Raw genomic sequence first — 20,719 nt, 5'->3', positions numbered from 1 at the left:
GAACTTCATGAATCTCCTGAAAGAGTCCAGGAACCCCCAGGAGTCCTCAGACCCTTGTTTGAGAACCGCTACAGTAAACTCGACTTTCTCAGCTAAAGACTACATGATCACCACTGAATTAGTTTTAGAACTGGCAATTCCTTCATCGCCAAGCCTTTTTTGTTTAATCTCTGCCCAACACGGGGCGTAAACTCATGACCCCAACCAAGATGGAGTTGCATGCTCTACTGACTGAGCCAGTCAGGCGTCCCCATGGCTAAGACATTTTGAACAGATTACAAAAGATGGTGGTGACAGAGGCAACTTGAATTCTCTTTTTCAATTCCATTCTAAGTGACACCAATTTTCAACTTGAGCCTACAAATTATTCTTTCGCCGGCCAAAATTACGTATTAGATTTTTTCAGGTTTATTTTTCTAAACTAAGAAGAGAAAGCAACATGTCACACATGGTCAAAGTTAACATTTGTATAGTGGTTTTACATTTTACAAAGCCTCTCTCTGTGCGCATATGATGCCTTTTAGCCGTTTTCTAAAGGGAAAGGAAGAGCAGAGAGATGACCTACCCAAGGCTGCCATCAGCGAGCGGGCTGTGGATCGGGATCTCTGGTGACCAAGCGGCAGACTCACAGGACAACTCTGCTCTAATGAACAAACATGTCACTTTCAAAAGCTGGCTTTCCAGCCTTTATGTTCACTTTTTTCACATACACAAGAGACAGCATCTATTCTAGAATCCAACTGGATTTTATTTGACACAGAATACAATATGGCTGCAGGAATAGCAAACTGAAAAGACAAAGCAGAAAAGACACAGTTCTATCTAATTTATACTTAAGTAACAGGAGGGCAAGTCATTAAATGAATAACAGAACAGTTGAGCTCGATGGAAGAATTTTCTTTCTAGTGCCCATACCTGAAAGACAAAGTATATCATTTTATTAATTCCTTAGTAATTTCCTGTTTGAGGCTATAAAATCTGCTAAAAACACATGAGGAAATGTGATGAAAACCTTCTCTGCCCCTCTCATTTTGTCCTTTGTAACATTTTACCTACTACCGCCTTCTTTAAAAAAAATTTTTTTTAATGTTTATTATTTATTTTTGAAAGCAAGAGAGACAGAGCACAAGTAGAGGAGGGGTACAGAGAGAGGGAGACATAGAATTCAAAGCAGGATCCAGGCTCTGAGCTGTCAGCACAGGGCCCGACATAGGGCTTGAACCCATGAACCGTGAGATCATGACCTGAGTTGGATGCTTAACCGACTGAGCCACCCGGGTACTCCTACCTACTATCCCTTTCTTAGTGATGGTCCCTCCATGGGACTCACCTATACCCGCCTGACTCTCCCAGTCACCAGATATGCTGGGCAGTATTAGAGAAGCAAGAGGGAAAAGTAGGAGCCGGTGGCTATGAAAGGGAACTGTCCTGTTGGCTCCAGTCAGCGGCTCAGACACCCCTGAGCACTCGGCCTCCCTTCCGCTTGCAGGCTATTTTCACTTCAACTCTGCTAACTCAGGCAAATACAGGGAATAGTCATTGAACAGCCTTCAATTTCAAAATCTATCACCAGGTCCAATTTCCAGCCTGATCACATTCAGAAAGAGAACGGTAGAGAGGTATGGATTTCAGGTAGTTTCTGATTTCCCCAAAAGCCAAAAATTGGCTCTAACAAGATTATAAAAATAAACAGGGCCGGGAAATTTCTTCTACATATAAATGGATTTCTTGAACAAAAATCCTTCCTTGTTGTCTTACTCAATCTTTGTCCTGTTTTTTTTTTTTTATAATGTTTTTTATTCATTTTTAAGAGAGACAGAGACAGAGTGTGAGCAGGGGAGGGGCAGAGAGAGAGGGAGACACAGAATCCAAAGCAGCTCCAGGCTCTGAGCTGTCAGCGTAGAGCCCGATGTGGGGCTTGACCCCACGTACCTTGAAATCATGACCTGAGCAGAAGCTAGATGCTTAACCAACTGAGCCACCCAGGGGCCTCTGTCCTGGTTCTTTCTGAATAGTTAGCCTCTGATTAAAATACTTTGATACATGGGTGGACCCCAGGGCAATGAAATTCTGGGTCATGGCTTCGATCAGCCCAAAGGACTACTAGATCTTTTTTGCATTTCCACAAGAAATCCACTTGAATACTGTCTAGAAAAAAGTTGTGCCAAATTCCATACAGGGTAGAGCTCCAGTGTTTGTTAGTGGACTGTAGAGCAACCCAGAAGTTGTCCATCAGATTAAAGAATGCCGCAACTTGTTCCCTAGGAATTTGTTTTCCCAATGTACCGTTAACTGCGGGATAAAGTGGTGCTGTCAGAGCCCAACATGAGGAATTCTTCACACACAGCCCCCCCTTCTAGGCTCAGTCCTGGGAATATTCCATGGGAAACATGGGACAGTTGTGGTCCAAAACGGAATTTGGAGCCTGCTCCAGGGCAGAGCCAGTTATGAAGGCCTCTTCAGAACGTAGAAAAGTTCCTTGATACATATGACTTCATGGTTTTACACAGAATGCAAGCTCCCTAAGGAGGGGGAAGGACTGTCTCATATGTTTTTACATCTTACACATTATGCATGCTGAATGAAGAACAATGGTAGGAGTTAAACACTGAGTATTTGACAGGTTTCTTAAAAAATGAACATGCATTGGGTAAGAGTTCCAAAATTCTTTACCAAATAAATAGGTCTAAAAGCAAAATATCTGTACCAATAACGGATTTCTAAACATTTAACAAACTAAAGAATCCCAATTTTTGTTTTATAAATCTCATTATATCCTGTTAATCAAAACTCACGTTTAAATAAAAACCCCCTTTCTCATAAAAAATTTGATAAAGAAAAGGATCAAAAACTCAACAGCAACAAAAAAGGGCAATTCACAGAAAAAGAGGCATAAAAACATGAGGAGTAGCCCAATCTCACTCAAAATTCAGAAAAGGCAACTGAATACTAGTTTTCAACTATCAGACTAGTGAAGGTGGCAAAGTACCATAAGAGAGCGTTGACAGGAAACGGAGAAGGGGGCATTCTGTTGCATTGTTTAGAGGGAGCGTCAATTAGAATGCATTCTTGGGAAAGGAAAATCTGACAATATCAAAAATAAAAAATGGGGGGGGGTGCTTGGGTGGCTCACTTGGGTAAGCATCAACTTTGGCTCGGGTCATGATCTTACGGTTCGTGAGCTCGAGCCTCACGTTGAACTCTGGCTTTGTGCTGTTAGTGCAGAGCCCGCTTCAGATCTTCTGTTCCCCTCTCTCTGCATCCCCCCCGACCCCAGCTTGCTGTCTCTCTCTCAAAACTAAATGAACATTAAAAAAAATGTTTTTTAAATAAAAAAATAAAAAATAAAGAAGGTACACATTCTTTACCCAGAAAGTCCTCTTTTAGGAACTACTGCTACAAATATACACGCATATATTCACAAAGATTCATGTGTAAGGATGTTCATCCCTACATACTAACAGTGAAAAATTTGAAACCCAAACGTCTATCAACGGGGACTGATTAAATAAATTATGGTACATCAACATAAAAAAATGCAACCATCAGAAAGGATATATGTGGATATAGAAAAACTAACTCTAAAATGTATGAAATGAAAAGGCAAGGTGAATTACTATGTAGGATGCTCATATTTATATTAAAATTATACATGTATATCTACCCGTGTACATGCAAGCATGCGTGTGGATAGTCAGAAGTACTAAGAAGCTGACGGTCACCTGTGAGACTGGGATTAGGAGTCTAAGGTGGGAAACTAATTTTTTCTGGTATGCCCTCTTGACTATTTGAATTTTAAAAAATCTACCATGTCATGTTCTATTTATATAATAATTTAGTCGATATAACCGTAAATACTATATCAGAATTAATCAGCATGAGATAAACCAATGAAACAGGATCGGTGGATGTAATTCTAGCCCAAAGGAAAGATACCTGACATTGGTGAGCCCCTGGATCCTTATTATGGATGTGATTCTGCAAATATTTAATAGTTAGCAGATTCTCCTATATTCTACTTTCACAGACCCTGGGAGCTGGCACACTCTAGGATGCCACCCCTTGGTGCATTTTCCTCACAGATGAGTCCTTGCTTAATCAAAAGTTAGTCTGTAAAACAAGGTATGTTTCATGTGTCCATCTTCTGAGACTATGCGCCCTCCAGCCTGGGGTGAGTCAAAGAAGGGCACGGACCATAAAACCCAGTCTTACAACGTCAAAACAGCCAGAGACACCTACTTTTGGAATTCCCACTCTCTGTTGTCCAACGGACACACCTGCCGTGTTTTGAGCCAGCGAGAGATGCAGTGGAAGTGAAAAGCATGCTGGAAGAAAAGACACATTTTATTAAAAATCATCCTGTGCGGGCTTGGCCATCCACTGATAATACGTCTCAGGGGCACTGGAGTGGTGACACATGGGGCTGGAGAGCAATGGGAGACAACAACGGGAGGCAAAAGGTCAACAACTGCTTACGCCGTGGTCAGGTACAGGCCATGTTCACTGAAACATCTGTTAAAAATGTTGTAACCACTGAAAGAAGAAACTACTTAGGAAGCACGGTACATGGTCTACCGGTATGCTCTCTCCCCTTCCCTTAAGGGAAGGTGGAATGTGGCCTCCTGGTCTTATTTGGCTATAAGGGAAGGCTTCTACTTTCCTGTACTTTCCTCAGACACAAGCCGGGAGCCCTTGAGCACACGCAGATTTGAAACTTCCCCCTGCGTGGTCCCCAACTGCCCCTCCCCCATCTTGGAGAATGGGGACCCCAGGAGCAGCGTCTTTTTCCTCAGCCTGGGGTAGCACGCTGCCACTGCCACCCACCCAGAGCTGAGACAGGCACTTCCCCAATCTTCCCACACCCAGCTCAACTCTGTTCCAAGGACCTCATTTCCAGATTTGCTCAAAGATGTACTGATATTACAATAGCTCAGTACTCAGGAAGCCTTTAAGGGGTGAGGCATGTCCTTTTAAAAAGGAAAGAGATAGAAAATTAGGGTAAAAGGAAGAATGATGACGGACAAACTGCATACAAGCAGCTGAAGGAGCATCAAATGGTTTATTTCGTGATCGAGGCAAGAAATAAAACGGCAAGAATACTAAGAAAGCTGGTAACTGACAGAGAGCTACGAGGCGGCTTTCAGGTTTGGGGGAAAGGAAAAGCTGCACGCAGTGGGTTAATGACATGTAGACACTAACCACACCACCACTGCCTGGACCTTTGCTCTCCTCCCTCTCCGGGAGCAGAGTGGTAAGACAGCAGCAGCAGGTGTGGTTTCCTCTCGCCTGTGAGGGGCTGGCTCAGGTGGGGGACAGGGGAGTAATGTGGGCACCCTGACAAAATAATGAAAACTTTCACAAACTTGACTTAATAGCAGCCTTGAAATCTGGTCAGCAAGGCTACCAAAACATGCATGGAACTTCAAGAAGAGTCACTGAGTGGATTATTATCACGTGCGTTGTCTTCTGATAAAGACAAGAACAGAATTCAGTAACTAAAAGTGGAACCCACAGCTAGTACGCCATGGATGCTCAACAGGACAAATACTTTCCCAGAGTGAGAGCTTTCATGCGATCCCTTTCGCACCACTCCCTAACCCTCACGCAGCTCTTTGTAAAAAAGAGAAGAAACAAAATTTCTAAAAAGCAGAAGGCGGAGGCATTTTTCTCAATGACCAGGTGGCAGGGACACCTAAGAGTATTCAAGACCCCTCTCTCCATGTCCCCCCTCCCCCATCAGGCATCGGGTCCCTGTACGCTGCAGCTACCGCAGAAGATGGAGGGAAAGAGGCTGTGTGGCAGGTGACAGCAATCGCTGGACCACCTGGTCCCAACTTTCTTCCTGTTCATGACCTAAGGTCTGCTCATGGGTATGTTTAGCAGTCTTAAAGTACGCTGACCAGTGCTTTACACTTTACAGAAGATGCTAACACGTATCACCTAACTGGAGCCTCAGAGCAATCGGGACAGGTATTATTACCTTCATCGTGCAGACAGGGAAGCGAAACCCAGACAAATCGCGGGACTTGCCAATTCACGGAGCTGGCGAGAAGACCCAGAACTAGAAGCCAGCATTAGTCCGAAGGTTTCTGCCGCACCGTGCCAGCTCTCCCTTATGGCAGGCTCCCTGAGCTAGGCTGTCTGTAGCCAAATTTAAGGGCAACTTCACTCCCTTTTCCTTCCACCAAAAAAATAACATGGCTTTTAGTACATGCCTGAATGTCAGGCAGAGCAAGGAACCAGATTATGTTTTATTTCTTTATCCCCATAGACAACAAAGGCATCCCCTGGCCACTACAGGCTACTGTGAAACTCCTCAAAGGGCCCTGGCAGAATTCAGAAGGTGCACCTCAAGGCACGGGGCTTGGGGGAGCGGGGAGGGGAGAGCCTCAGCCTGATGGGGAAAAGTACTGACAGCTGCCATCTGCTCAGTAACCACCAACACCCCAAATTTGTATTTATATATATTTATTCAACAAATACTTATGTCTACTATGTGGCAGAAGAAAATCATTTCATCCTGTTTATAACTCTGTGCCTACATGAGGGAGCCCAGGCTTAGGGATGTCAAATACCTTGCTTGGAAGTCACTTAGCAAGTGAGTCCAGGACAGGGAATGGGGGTCTGACTCCAGAGACTCTTAGGCCTGTGCCATGCTGGGAGCTGAAGTTCCTCTGTCCCCTTGGCACAGGAGGCTCGGACAGGACAATTTTAGCTCCCGTGCCTAGGACTATATGGCTCTACAGATGAATTTTTAACACATGCTAGAAATAACATATTTGATGCTGTTATCCTTCACAGCTGTCACACCATGGAAGGCTGTACATTCTGTCCAATGATGCTGGACAAAACATTTCTGGCATGAGCCATGTTAAAACAAAATCCCAACTTAGTACATTTGCCATACTTTAAAACACACGCAGGCCCTTGAATATCAATTTATTCACCAAACTTAGTTCCACAAGGTATCTAGCACTTTAACGAAAAAAAAAAAATCTGTTCGGAAGGTAAGGATTTCTACCAACAGGAGAATATTCCAAACACTGCCACAGGCTTTGAAGGCAATTCCCAAAGACGGATCCCCAAAGCGCTAACAAAAGTGGGTCCGCTTTATAATTAAGACAATATGGTGCCCCTGCAATAAGTAGTAATTTTTCATCTGTAACAGGTGAATAGTACAAAGATTTAAAATCTTTTTTATTATTTGTATACCTTTTGGGAGAAAGGTGGGCTAGTCATTTTTTTCCTAGTTATTTTCAAGACTGGCAAAGCAGGAAAAGTAGTAATATGTTTACATGCCATGCTGATAGGGAAAGATGTTTCCTTACATTACAGACTCCCCACGCAACAGTGCACTCTTCCGAAGTAGCAGACGCCTGGTTAGCTTGACATTCTATGCCTGCGGGAAGAAGAACGACAGGATCACTGGACCTCAGGAGCAATGACCCTTCAGTCCATAGCAGCCCTCCCTGCACAATTACAAAAGGACATGATTTGGGCGGGGGCGAGGGTGGTACAAACCTGAACAAAATCTCAAGTGGTTAACTAGTTATAATTGTTTTTGAATGAGTACAAAAAAGGGGTGAAGCACAGAAGGCAGAGATGTGACCTAACAGTTTGCTCTGCAATGATTTCCTATCCTTGTTCACAGACTGAGTTATGAAGGAAAAGGCACATTTTAGTTCTCATCATAACCTGACCTGTCCAAATGAAAGTGATTACTCCTAATTTGGGAAATTTAGTAAATTCTTAAAGCTACCTCGTAATTCTGCCTGTTCTGAGAACTGGCATCTTCTCCCTACTCTCGGCAGATGCTGTCTCGCAGGCCCTCACAACAAGAAGGCATAGCTGGGCAACAAGCTTCAGTCCCTAGAGGGGTCAGGCAGACGTGTGAACTGGGACAGAAGCAAAATAAAGGAGAGAGAAGAGGCCTGTGGCAAACCGTAGCATATGCTATGTGAAAGCAGCAAAACTCAAAAGTCTTTAAAACACTGTGAAGCAAAGCAAATCTGTAAGGCCAATGGGTTAGAGATTTGGGGCACACGACTTGGTGATGCTTACTACCTCGGAGGTGATTTTGTCTGGTGACTACATAGAGCAAACTACAGCAAATATACCCAAGTACCAATTTCATAGAAGGGGAAGAGAGGGGAATTGAAATAGAATACAAATCTGAGATCAAGAACTGATGAGTAAAACTCTACTGGGGATAAATATTCAAGGAACAAGAATTACTAATGTATCATTTGCGGTCTCTGAAGGTGGTAACTAAATGGAGTCTCCCATTTGAAGAGTAAAAAGGTTCAGGAAAGACTGTTTAATAGGAGACAATTACTTCAAACTTCCATCGGTGGAAAACAGTAAAACTGTAGGCAAATAATGATGAGATTTGAATGGGTATATTTGGTCTTAGGGGAAGAGATATACCATATGGGTTTTTCTCCACCCTTCAAAAATATGAAAGGCAAAGGATCTAAAATCACAGAACTTCCTCCTGCTATCCACATTCACCCTAAAGAGAGTAACTGGATTTTCCCTTTGATAGGACTGGACAATCTAGGATCTGTGCAGTATATTCAAGGATTTACTGGCCCTGTGACTGCACTACCATATTCAAAAGGAGAGAAAACAAAATCTGATGTTCTTCAAGTTGGATCCTCTCACTTAGATGAGAACAATGTATTATGAAATCAGCTAAATAAGAGGCATAATTATTTAAATAAATAACAACTGTTTCCAAGTACATTATCATGTTTAAATTTCTCCAGGTCAAGGTATTTTTAAGGGACTCTGTCTTTCTATGCCAAGTCCAAAGTACTCTTGGTACTTGAATAAGCAAACAAAACCCATTTCTACAGAGAAAATGGGGAGCAAATACATATGTATTCTTTACCTGACAATTCCTAACAAAGAACAAAAATATATAGGAGGAAGAGGATTGCAATTTAGAATGCCAAATAAGAACGGATATGGCATGGGAAATTACTAAATATGAGTGTAAAATGTTCTCGAATAGGAAATGTTCTGGAGCTGTTGGTGCAGAGTGAGTATAGGAGTTGAGTAGTTCATTTAAACAGGGAAACTGTTTACTGTCAGCCTAGAGCAGACAATCAAGCAGCACATAATAGGTTCCTGTCATACCCCTGCAAAGGCAGAAGCTTACTGCATGTGATACATAAAGCTTAGGGACTTTTAAACTTCAATACAAGAGCATTACCACCAAAGGACTGCTAGGGAAGCAAAGGCTTCATCTTGGACAGATTTCACACTTTCAAAACAGGCATGGACATGTGGTTTAGGAAGAGGCTAACTTCTCCCAGCAAAGGCTGGGTCTAAGCCCTTCTGGATGCCCTTTTCATCTGGAACAAAATTACCTGAGGTAATGGAGAAAATAACACCTAGCAGACTGTGTATTTTTAGAACAACCAAGAAACGGAGCAATGTAAAATAAATACAAAGCTGTAAGAGGGCACGCAGTATCAATTTTGACTTAAAAGAGGAAGTCTTCAGACCAAGAATGCTTTATGGAAGAATCCAACCGGGGCACAGCCATAATCACTCTTATTTATTTACAGCTGTATATATAATCATTCATTTAATGCCAGACTTTATTAGAAAATGGCCATTGTTAAATCAAGATTCTTATTTTCAGCTTTAACAAAAAGTCCTTTTACAAGGATCATAATCCATTTATTTTCTAATGGAAGACAAGCCCAGTTGTAGCTACCAGATTACTCTTTAGTGTTTGTAATAAACAAAAGGGTATGTTTCTTAAGGGTAAAGGCTTGATCTCAGTCACTGTTTTTATCTTATCAAAATGCCCAGGATATGAGTATTCACTGAATGAATAAAAGACATGACTTGAAAACAGGGTTCTTCAGTCTAGAGAATAATCTGATGGTTACTAGAGGGGAGGAGAGTGGGAAGATGAGTTAAATAGGTGATGAGGATTGAGGAGTTTACTTGTCATGATGAGCACAGGGTGATGTATAGAACTGTTGAATCACTATATTGTCACCTGAAACTAACAGAACACTGCGTATTAACTAACTGGAATTAAAATAAAAAATTTAAAAATAATTTAAAAAATAATAAACTTCTCAATTAAAAAAAAAAGACATGACTTAAACACACTTTCATAATTTTTTGTTATAAGAGTTCAATATTCTCAGGCACCTGGCTGACTCAGTTGGTAGAGCATGTGACCCTTAATCTCAGGGTCATGAGTTCAAGACCCACATCAGGTATGGAGCTTACTTAAAAAAAAAAAAAAAAGAGTTTCATATTCTACTGCTTCAGCTAACATTTAAAATAAATGATAAAGCCAGTAGGCATCTAACTGAAGACCTACACTGATCCCTCAAATGTTCCACTCTAAGTCAGAATATCAGTGGCCTTTGTCTGTTGTGGTCCTCCCAAGAAGTACATTCTCTTGCATCCAGAAAGACACAAAATGACTTAAGTATAGAAAAAAAACAAAAAACAAAAGCAGTGTTATTTGAAATCATTAACTATTTATAGAAGAGAGCCCAAAGAAAATAAAATTTGCTTTGGGCACAACTACTTGTGAAAATGCACGGCAACAAAATTGGCAAACATATAATCAAAGACCCCACCCAAACACATTTAAAACTGTGCATGTGTTTCTCCGTGATGGGTTCCTTCTATCTCTATTAAACATCATGGTAGCTGCTATCTGCTGTTGTGTGAGAAGGTAAACAGGGTCAAAACTCAAAGAAACCAAAGGCAATAAACTACCACACATGTTACTTGACTGGTGCTTTCCAAGTTGCAACAATCACACACTATTCCCCTACTTTGTATTTTTATTATTCATAGAGCAAGTATTTAGTGAGAACCTATTATGTACTGGACACTATGCTAGATGCTGCGATTTAGCAGTAAATGATCAAGAACTAACTAAATTAAATAGCTACTACAAAGGAAACTATAGGAGGTGGTTGGAATATTATCAGAACTGTCATAGCCTGTATATATGTAAGTATGGTTAGGAAAACATTTCTGAGCAAGTTTAAGGTGAGATCTAAAGACCAGCTATGGATTAGTTTTGCATTTCCCAATAAAGTAACCGCTAGCCTCATGTGGCTACTGAACACTTGATATGTGGCTAGTCTGAAATGAGATGTGCTCGAAGTGTAAAATACATTTCAAAGACTTAGTACCAAAAAAAAAAAAAAAGTAAAATAGTTCACTTTAAAATATTACTTACATATTGAAATGAAAATATTCTGGATATAGCAGGATAAATAAGTACAAATCATCGGTTTCTTTTTATTTTAATGTGGGTACCAGAAAATTTTAAATTATGTATGTACTTGGCATTTGCGGCTCATATTTAGACTGGAGACTAACGGGTTAGACAAAGGTAGTGGGGAGAAGAGGGAGAATATTCCAGGCAGAGGGAACAGGATATGTAAGGGCTCTAAAAGAGAGCATGGACACTTCAAGAATGAAAAGTAAGCCAGAGAAACTCCCATAGTGAGCAGGAGAGTGGTACGAGATGAAGCTGGAGACGAGGTGAGTGATTTTCAAACTGAGTGCCTATAATTTCAACTGGAGAAAGCTGAAATTTCTTTGCTTGTATCTGATCTCACTAACAGACCATTTTAGCACCTGGATGAAAAAGTAACCTCGGCTGTTCCTGACATGATCAATATTCTCGCTCCTATTACTATAAGGATACTTAGTCCATCAACAGCTATAATCAAATCCCCCATGTATTGGCTACTACGTGTGATGGAATCTGTAGGAGATTTAAACAGAATTTCTTTAGTGCAATTAGTTGCCTATTTAGATGTTGGCAGCAATGTTCTCTAAACTTTGGGGCTAACATTGAATTCCTTACTTCTTTGGCTTCTTTTCTTTATAAATCTTGCCAAGCAAAAACTAGCTTTGATAGAATATTTTAGCTCAAAGTTTATTTTCTCCCTTTCACTATTTTTGCCTTTGAGTCTGGGTATGAGATCGGAAATATAGAGGAATAATCTACAGTGCCTCTGTGTCCACAATTCATTCTAAATGTGTGCTTGCCATCTTTAGATTGAGTAGATTTATTCTGAGAGATGAGTATGCCTCCAGGATATCGTTAAATCTACTCTATTTCAAACATACCAATGGACTAGATGCAGAAGACACCAAGTGTTCTGACTGTGCTTTATATCTCCTTGTGAAGAAAAAAACCGGTCACATCAAGATAGCCACAATCTCTGTAACCTTCTCAATCTCCTCCCATCCTCCTCCAATTACTTACAAAGATCCATGATGTGGTTCCTGCAGATGGCACAGTTATCAACCACAATATCCCAGGCCCAGAGAGCTACTGCATTCCACTGCAAAGAGAAAAAGGGGGGAACAAGACACTCTCCTTGTAACACAGGCACGCACACTCTTAGGATTGCACACTGCGGCTGCAGTTAACCCCTCTGTGGTCACAAAGACCACCAAACACAAGAGTTTGGGGATATTACATGACTCTTATTTTATCAGAGGGCAACAGCAGGCTACACGTACGCTCACCCATTCTCCAAAAGGTTGAGTATATGAACACAGAAATTAAGGAGTCATCTTTATTTTTTCCTACAGCTTAAAATAATTTAATCGACAATATCAATGTAAGAGATGAGGAATAATTTTTAAGTGCCTGTTTTAGGTTTAATAAGCCCAAACTCGAATTTCTGTACAGGTTTCTCCTGAAGAGCTCAATTTCTGCATAGATCAGTATCTGCTTTTCAAGGCAACTTTGCAAGCATGAGGAGGGAGGTGAAAGCTAGGAACAGAATGGACTAAGATGATGATTGGATCATAAAATGGGTAATCGTGGGATAAGCTGGATAACTACCCAGTGTCAGTACACAGAACAAGGTCATCACTTAAATCACACAAGATTATTTCACAACGAACTCTAGAATTCACTAGAATTTTGTCTAGGTCCTACCGTTAAATAAACTGATGTTCTCACCGCTTACATGCTCAGACTCATATTTAGTTAAGATAATTCCAATCAAGAGTTTATCTAAAAGCACTATTTAAGTAATTCAGCCTTTTGGCTTCTGCAATTATAAAGATTCCCAAACTCCCTTTTCATCCACTAATTTGGTGCCACTTCCAAAACCTTCAGCTCGTTCAAACCCAATTCTCCGTGTCTAAACTTCTCCAGCACTTTTCAGCCGACACCTTCAACTTGAAGGGAAAAAAAAACACCCCTATTTCTATTCTTCAATATGGCTGCTGGCTGTAACTGAGCATGCAGTGCCCACAATGAAACACCAAAAAGCACTGGGAGGGGGAATATTGTCAGTGTTCAGCCAGATGTTCCAGGAATAACATCTTCCCTATTTCAGAGTCTTCATTTGAACAGATTTATTTTATATTATGTGGGAATCGGTACTTTTCTCCCCAACTGTTGGCAAACCCACTGTAAGGCATTTCATGCAAAAAGACACGTTCCACGTTTTTGCTTCCCCACTTTCACCCGGTCGTTCGCCACTAGTACTCAACCCTTCCTAAATGACACAACGTTTGGGCTCGCATTTTCTAACAAATTCCACCATGTTTTTTTTTTTTTTTTTTTTTTTTTTTTTGGACAGAGGGATTCTGGATTATCACCACAGGACTGGGGCGGCTGTATGACTGACCAACAGACCTCTTAGAAGAACCAAGAGTTGTTAGACTGGCGACACTTTAACTCGGAGGGGGCGAAGGCTAGAGAGAGGGCTAAGGGAGGCCTCGATTAGTCGAGGAACGGTTTGGGGTCCCTCAGAGTCAGAGAGACCCCGAGCTTCGGGAAGGGGCGGGGCAAGGAGATCACCAGCCGGGCTCCTCAGAGGCCTCCAATGCGGTAGGAACTCAGGTCCCGGCTTTCGCCGCACTGCCCCCATCCTCCACCCACCGCATCGCTCCGACTCCCCCTTCTATCCACCCCACCCACTCCTCCCCACCCCTCCACCCCTCCAGTGACAGCTCAGGCGCTTGGCTCCCTTAGCCAAGTCGCAACCCCGAGCATCTCAATAAGCACATCCGTGATTGGTCCCTCAGACTCCAGGCGAAACCAACACTGCCATTGGCAGTGGGCCGCAGTCACGCCGATCAACTCTAAGACCCGCCCCCCAGCTTCCTTTTCTGGTACCCGGTCCCAGGAACGCCCTGCAATGAAGCCCTTTCCTCCGCGCCTTGGTCATCCTCGGGCCTGCCAGCCAGATCCGCGCCTCTCTAGCTTCCCTGAGGAAGGCGCTGGCGAGACCCAACCTTTTTCACTTCAAAGCGCTTCTTGCCCGCGCCGCTGTTGGTGCCGCTCGGGGTATCCACATCCATCGCTGCCGCCATTTTGGAAACACACGGTCTGTCGTCCGGCCACTGCGCCTGCGCATCAGCGCACGCCTGGCTCTCCCCCTCCACCCCCCCTCCCGCCCTGGCGCCTCCTCCCGCACCCCTCCCCTTACTGGCGCGCGAGGGGCGTGGGGGGGCGGAGTATGTGGCCACGCCCCTTAAAGGCGCTAGCGCAGGTCCCTCCCTCCCCTCCCACCGCCCGGCCCCTGCGTCGGCTGTGGAAGAGGCGGTGGCTGGGGCGGGGCCGGGCGGGGTCGAGCCGACGTGCTCAAGAGGGCTAGAAGCGCTCGAGAGACTACCTCTCGTCGTCTTCCCGCGGGAAGCCCCCGGCCACACTCCCTCAGCTGGGGCGGCGGCCGCTTCCTCCGCTTCGGCCGCGACCTGCCGCCCCGGCCCCGCCCCGGCTTCCCCGCCGCCGCAGCGCTCCAGTGCCGGCTGGTGTTCCGCAGCGTTCCGCCGGGGAAGGGTCGAGGGTGGGCGCCCCGCCTTCTGCTGCCGAAACCGGGACCCCGTGGTGTCGCAGGTCCCGACCCACTTCCGAGCCAGGCCCGACGTGCAGCCTCCCTGGGAGAGCCGGGCCCAGGCACCGTTTGGTTCCTGATTCCAGTTCGGGAAATGCTCAGGCTTCGACGGGGAGACGGGATCTCCCCGAATGACCTGTCCAGGGCCCCACTGTGCAGGCATTCTCCAGTCGTGCCTTAACCTGCCCACCCGAAAAAGGCGGAGGAGGCTTAGGAGCCTGGGAGATGCCATCTCCAGCCTGCCCGAAACGCCAGTCCGTGCTAGAATGGCCTTTGGTTCAAGTACACGGTTTCAACTTCACACACTTGAGCACATCGCTCCCATTCCTCAGTTGGTCATCTAACAATGGGGACTTTTCTCCCTGTTTTCGGTCCTCTTTGGCTTCTTGCTCTGTAGTCACAAATGCAGTCGCTGTACGTCTTGAATTGTGTGTGTGTGTGTGTGTGTGTGTGTGTGTGAAGCATTTGACCATTTATTCTTTCGGGACCTTCCTTTACAGCCAAAGCACCTGTACTTTACGTCACCTTCCCATTTCTAGACCCAGACCCTCCTTTTAGAATCTCTAACCATGCGGAGGTACGATTCCGCTAGATCCCTCTTAAATCTTGTATTAGCTTATTTGAAATCTCACATTTTCTCTTAAAAGAAAATTGGAAGGTAATAAAATGTGTTGACTGCATTGCCAAACCGGAAGGACTGTGATTTGTTTCCTTGTCTTAGTCATAAACAGGAACAACAAATCCGTGAAAACCATAACTTTAGCCAGACTCGGAAAGAGAAAAATTGTGTGAGACCTTAAAACATTATAGGAACCCTACAAAGTTTTTCTTAGCCCAAGTTTTGTTAGAGTGATAGTTCCATGTTGAGATTTCTATCATCTAATTTATTGTGTTCTCAACGGCCCCTGCGGAATACGATAAACCCATAGTAAATTAAGGTATTGAGGGCATATTTATCCTTCATTAAACGAATTCATTGAGTATGTACAAGGTTCTTTTATAAATAAGAGAGACATGGTGATGAAGGAGTCAAATTTCTAGTAGGAAAATAATACACAGGTAAATACATTAAAAAAAAAAAAAACCCAGGAAGTGCTATTAGGGAGACAAAACAAGGTCATGAAATTGAGGGGAAACGGAGACAACATTAAATTGGGTGATTAGGAAAGGCCTCTATGAGGAGTGACATTTCAGCTGAAGTCCTTACAAGGGCCTAAAAGATCCTGCATGATCTGTTATCCATTCATTTAATATGTTTTCTTCATAAAAAAAAAAAAAAGGTACATTTACTAACTCATTGGATTTATTGTTGTGTGTCCTCACCAAGAGAGGGGATTTGTTGTTGTTTTGTTTATTGGTAACAATACAGTGTAGGTAGGGTCAGCATGTGTTGAGAGAACAAATTTGAAGCTTATCAAGCAAGGAGAGTGTGGTAAGAGATGTCAGACAGACGGGCAGAGAGAGAGGCCAGATCACAGGTAGGGATCTTATTTGCAGATGTTATGGGAAGTTGTTGGATGGTTTAAATTAGGGGAAGGGACTAACAGTGACATAGAGACGGTGACATGGTGACAAAGAGAGTGATAAAAATGGGTCTGTAATGATGTGCAAGAGTCCATTGTTCACATCTTTCCAATTCTGTATTTAGCAATTTCATGTTAGTAGCTTGAAATTGGCCATAATAGTAGTATTTACACCATGGAAATGGGCAAATGCTGCATATCAGGGTTTCCTACTCCCTAATTTGGTTATTAAACATTTACCACTGGTAGGGGCCAGGTCATGCAGGATTGTTCAGTAGACCTGTGCAAAGGGTTTTGGTCCTTATCCTTAGTGATGGGAAGCCATTGAAGGAATTTAACCAGTGACTCACATGGTCAGATGTGCACTTTTAAAAAGCGCTAGGCAGGGCTTCCACTTCTGGGAAGATGGAGTAGACATGCTTTTCCCTATTTTTCTCACTTAGGTACACTTGAAATCCCTGAACAGGATATATTTCTTATTTATTTTGTTTTATGAAAAAAAAATTTGTTGTATACATTAACCCATTTATCATAGGCTAGCAATGTTTCAAATGGTGGTGCTTCTACTGGTCTTTCAACTCCTCCAGTCCTCTGATGGCTGACTGTACTGTGACAGAAGTGGTGTTGTAGGAAGAGACACCACCCGCTATGGTTTTCATGCAGGAACCGCAATGCCAGATCCCCACGGCTTGTCTTTTCATCTTGGTTTTGCCACAGAAGGAGCAAATGTACTTGGCGTGCTGGCTTATTTCAGTCTTCTTCACCATTTTCCTGAGGGAGGCACCATAATGCGTCCAGTATTTACCGACAGTTCCGACCTTCTTGGTGCGTTCAGCCATGTCGCCCTATGGAAAAAAAATGTTAATGTTTATTTATTTATTTTGTGTGAGAGAGAGAGCGTGAGAGAGCATGCATGAGCAAGTGGAGGAGGGGTAGAGAGATAGGGAGAGAGAGAATCCCAAGCAGTGTCTGCACTGTCAGCACAGAGCCCCATGCTGGGGTTCATCCCAAGAACCATGAGATCATGACCTGAGCCGATATCAAGAGTCAGATGATTAACTGCTTGAGCCACCCAGGAGCCCCCAGGATATTTTACACACACACACACACACACACACACACATTGTTTGTTTGTTTGTTTAAATAATAAGACTCCAAGAGATGGAAAGAAGAAGGCAGACCAGTTAGGGACCTCAGGACTTGAGGAATGACATGGTAGTGAGGTTCCCTGGGTTTTCTTCTTACCTCCTCTATCCCATACTTGGAGCTGAAGAATCTGGCAACCAGAAATAACAGTGAGTACAGACAAATAAGAAAGAAAGAGGGGCGCCTGGGTGGCTCAGTCGGTTAAGTGTCCAACTTCCACTCAGGTCATGGTCTCGTGGTTCATGGGTTTGAGTCCTGCATCAGGCTCTGTGCTGACAGCTCAGAGCCTGGAGCCTGCTTCAGATTCTGTGTCTCCCCCTGTCTCTGCCCCTCCCCTGCTTATGCTCTGCCTCTCTCTCTCTCTCTCAAAAATGAATAAATATTTTAAAAAATTAAAAAACAGAGAAGAAACAAGGCTGTTTTCACTAGCAAAGAGAAAACTTTTAGACAATAACTGCTTTACTCCATTCAAACAACACAGAAAAAATGTGGCCCCGTTCCCACCTATGCCAGCAAAGTTGAATGGGCAGCTGGTCTGTACAGCTTGCAGGTTTTTAACCAGGTGCCCCAACACCCATGCTAGTGTGGTGTAGGTCAATTAAGTAGTTGGAACGTTCCTCCCTTCTGGCTGATAATGAGTTCCCTTAACCCTGTTGTGTAAGACAGGACCATGACAAGGTCTGGACATCCACTCCAACCCAAGTATTGAGGCAACCCTCCTCTCTCTCCCTGCTGGGCTGGTGTTGGAGGAGGCTAGTGGAGAGTTGGGACTTTCACCATCACTCCACAATGATGAAGGTGCCCTCACTGCAGTGTCAGTGGAGACCGTGTAGGGAGCCCCCACCCCCGCCCCTGGGTGTTAAGGGGAACTAAGTGGGGAAACTGGACTTCTACCTCCATCCTCCCCTGCTGCACTGATGTCAAAAAAAGCCAATTAGAGTAGAAAGTTTAAATAAAATCCAGAGTCTCGTAATACAAAGATGTCCAGCTTCAGCTGAAAAATCACTCAACTTACCAAGAACTGCGAGATCTCAAAGTGGATGAAAAGGCTATCAATAGACACCAACACCAAGATGATAGAGGTGTTAGAATTCTCTGACAAAGATTTAAAATCAGCAACGATAAAAAGTTTTCAGCAAGCAATTACAAGCTTTAAACAAGTGGGAAGATAGACTTAACAGAAAACAAACAAAAAAAAAAGAAGACCCAAATGGAAAGTTTTCAACAGAAAAATGTAATAACTGAAATAAATATCTCAGTCGATGGGTTCAACAACAGAATGAAAATGATGGGGAAAATAATCACTGAGCTGGAAGATAGCACAATGGAAATTACCTAATCTAAACAAGAGAAAAGAAAATGGTCTGAAAATCAAAACAAAAACAAAAAGCCCACAAAAACCAAAACCAAATAAACAAAACCCTCCAGAGCCTCAGAGACCTGTGGGACTATCTCAAAAGACTTAATGTTTGTGTCATCAGAAGAAAGGACAAAGAGGGCCAGGCTTAAAAAGTAATTGGTGAAATAATGGCTGAATACTTCTCCTATTTGGCAAGAAACATAAAAGCCTATAGATTCAAGAAAGTGAGTAAACCCTAAACAGGATAAACCCAAAGAAATCCATGCTAAGAAATATCACAATTTAACTTCTGAAAACTAAAAACAAAAAATCTTGAAATCAGCCAGAGAAAATGACAACTTACCTATTGAGGAAAAATAATTTGAATGACAGCATGTTCTTCATCAGAAACCATGGAGTTCGGAAAGAAATAGCAATATAGCTTGAATTACAGGGGGAAAAATAACAACTGTCAACCCAGAATCCTATACCCAATGAAAATATCCTTCAGCAATGAAGGACAATCAAGACATTCCAAGATGAAGGAAAACTAAGAGAGTTTGTCACTGTAGACCTACTTAAAAAAAAAAAAAATGGATAGAGGAAGTTCTCTAAACAGAAAGGAAACAATAAAACAAGGAACCTGGGACCATTAGGAGGAAGGAAGAACACAGTAAGCAAAACAGGAGTAAATACAATAGGCTTTTCTTAAGTTTTCTAAATCCTGCTTGACAGTTTGAGTAAAAGCTATAGTCTTGTGGGGTGTGTGGCTGGCTCAGTTGGTAGAATGTGCCACTCTTGATCTCAGGGTCATGAGTTTAAGCCCCATAATGGGCATGCAGCTCACCTAAAAAGTTAACTGGATTTAATAAAACTTAAAAAATATTTTTAAAATATAGTCTTTTGTGGTTCTAAATATATGTGGATAAAATATTTAAGAAAATTATATGGGGTGCCTGGGTAGCTCAGTCAGTTAAGTGTCTGACTATTTATTTATTTTTAATATTTATTTTAGTGTTTATTTATTTTTGAGAGAGACAGAGACAGAGTGAAAGAGGGGGAGGGGCGGAGAGAGAGGGAGACACAGAATCCGAAGCAGGCTCCAGGCTCTGAGCTGTCAGCACAGAGCCCAAAGCAGGGCTCAAACTCATAGACTGCAAGATCATGACCTGAGCCAAAGTTGGATACTTAACCAACTGAGCCACCCAGGTGCCCCATTAAGTGTCTGACTCTTGATCTCAGCTCAGGTCCTGATCTCAGGGTCATGAGTTTAAGCCCCGCTCTGGGCTCTGCACTGGGCATGAAGCCTAAAAAAAAAAAAGAAAAAAGAAAAGAAAAGAAAGAAAAAGAAAATTATAAAATGGGAAGAGTAAATGGACATAGAGGGAGGTAAGGTATCTGTACTTCACTCGAATTGGTAAAATGATGACATCAGTGGGCTGTCATAAGTTATGTATATATGATGTAAGACTTAGAATAACCACTTAAAGATATACAAAGAGATACACTCAAAAACAGTATAGATACATAAAAATGGAATTCTAAAAAATGTTTAATCCATAGGAAGGCAGGAAAACAAAAACAGTAATGAAAAACAGAACAAACAGAAAACAAAAAATAAAACAATAGAATTAATTCTTACCATATCAATAATTACATTAAGTGTAAATGATCTGAGAATATCAAGAGAGTTTGCAGAGTGGATTTTTTTTTATTTTTTATTAAAAAAAATTTTTTTTAGTGTTTTATTTATTTTTGAGACAGAGAGAGAGACAGAGCATAAGCAGGGGAGGGACAGAGAGAGAGGGAGGCACAGAATCGGACGCAGGCTCCAGGCTCTGAGC

At 42.7% G+C, this 20,719-nt stretch overlaps 3 protein-coding genes across 3 annotated transcripts in view; 1 reads left to right on the top strand and 2 right to left on the bottom strand.

The window, feature by feature from the left end:
* SLC25A17 (solute carrier family 25 member 17) overlaps positions 1 to 20,719 on the top strand; it is a 359,412-nt gene that overhangs the window by 158,365 nt on the left and 180,328 nt on the right. The window lies entirely within an intron of this gene.
* Positions 726 to 14,373, bottom strand: RBX1 (ring-box 1). The gene is made up of 5 exons (XM_049627573.1): positions 14,266 to 14,373; positions 12,272 to 12,350; positions 7,329 to 7,399; positions 4,240 to 4,325; positions 726 to 915 (listed from the first exon to the last, which is right to left on the bottom strand). Exons 1-5 carry the CDS (start codon positions 14,341 to 14,343, stop codon positions 903 to 905), a joined length of 327 nt encoding a protein of 108 aa, XP_049483530.1. The 5' UTR covers positions 14,344 to 14,373; the 3' UTR covers positions 726 to 902.
* On the bottom strand, positions 16,887 to 17,229 carry LOC125920367 (60S ribosomal protein L37a-like). Its single transcript, XM_049627575.1, has one exon. The coding sequence runs from the start codon at positions 17,227 to 17,229 to the stop codon at positions 16,954 to 16,956; it is 276 nt and encodes a 91-aa protein (XP_049483532.1). The 3' UTR covers positions 16,887 to 16,953.

Source organism: Panthera uncia, chromosome B4 (assembly GCF_023721935.1).
Source record: "Panthera uncia isolate 11264 chromosome B4, Puncia_PCG_1.0, whole genome shotgun sequence".
In the NCBI taxonomy this organism is placed as follows: Eukaryota; Metazoa; Chordata; class Mammalia; order Carnivora; family Felidae; genus Panthera; species Panthera uncia.
Note: the sequence above shows the minus strand (reverse complement) of the source record. Positions and strands in the feature narration are given on the sequence as shown.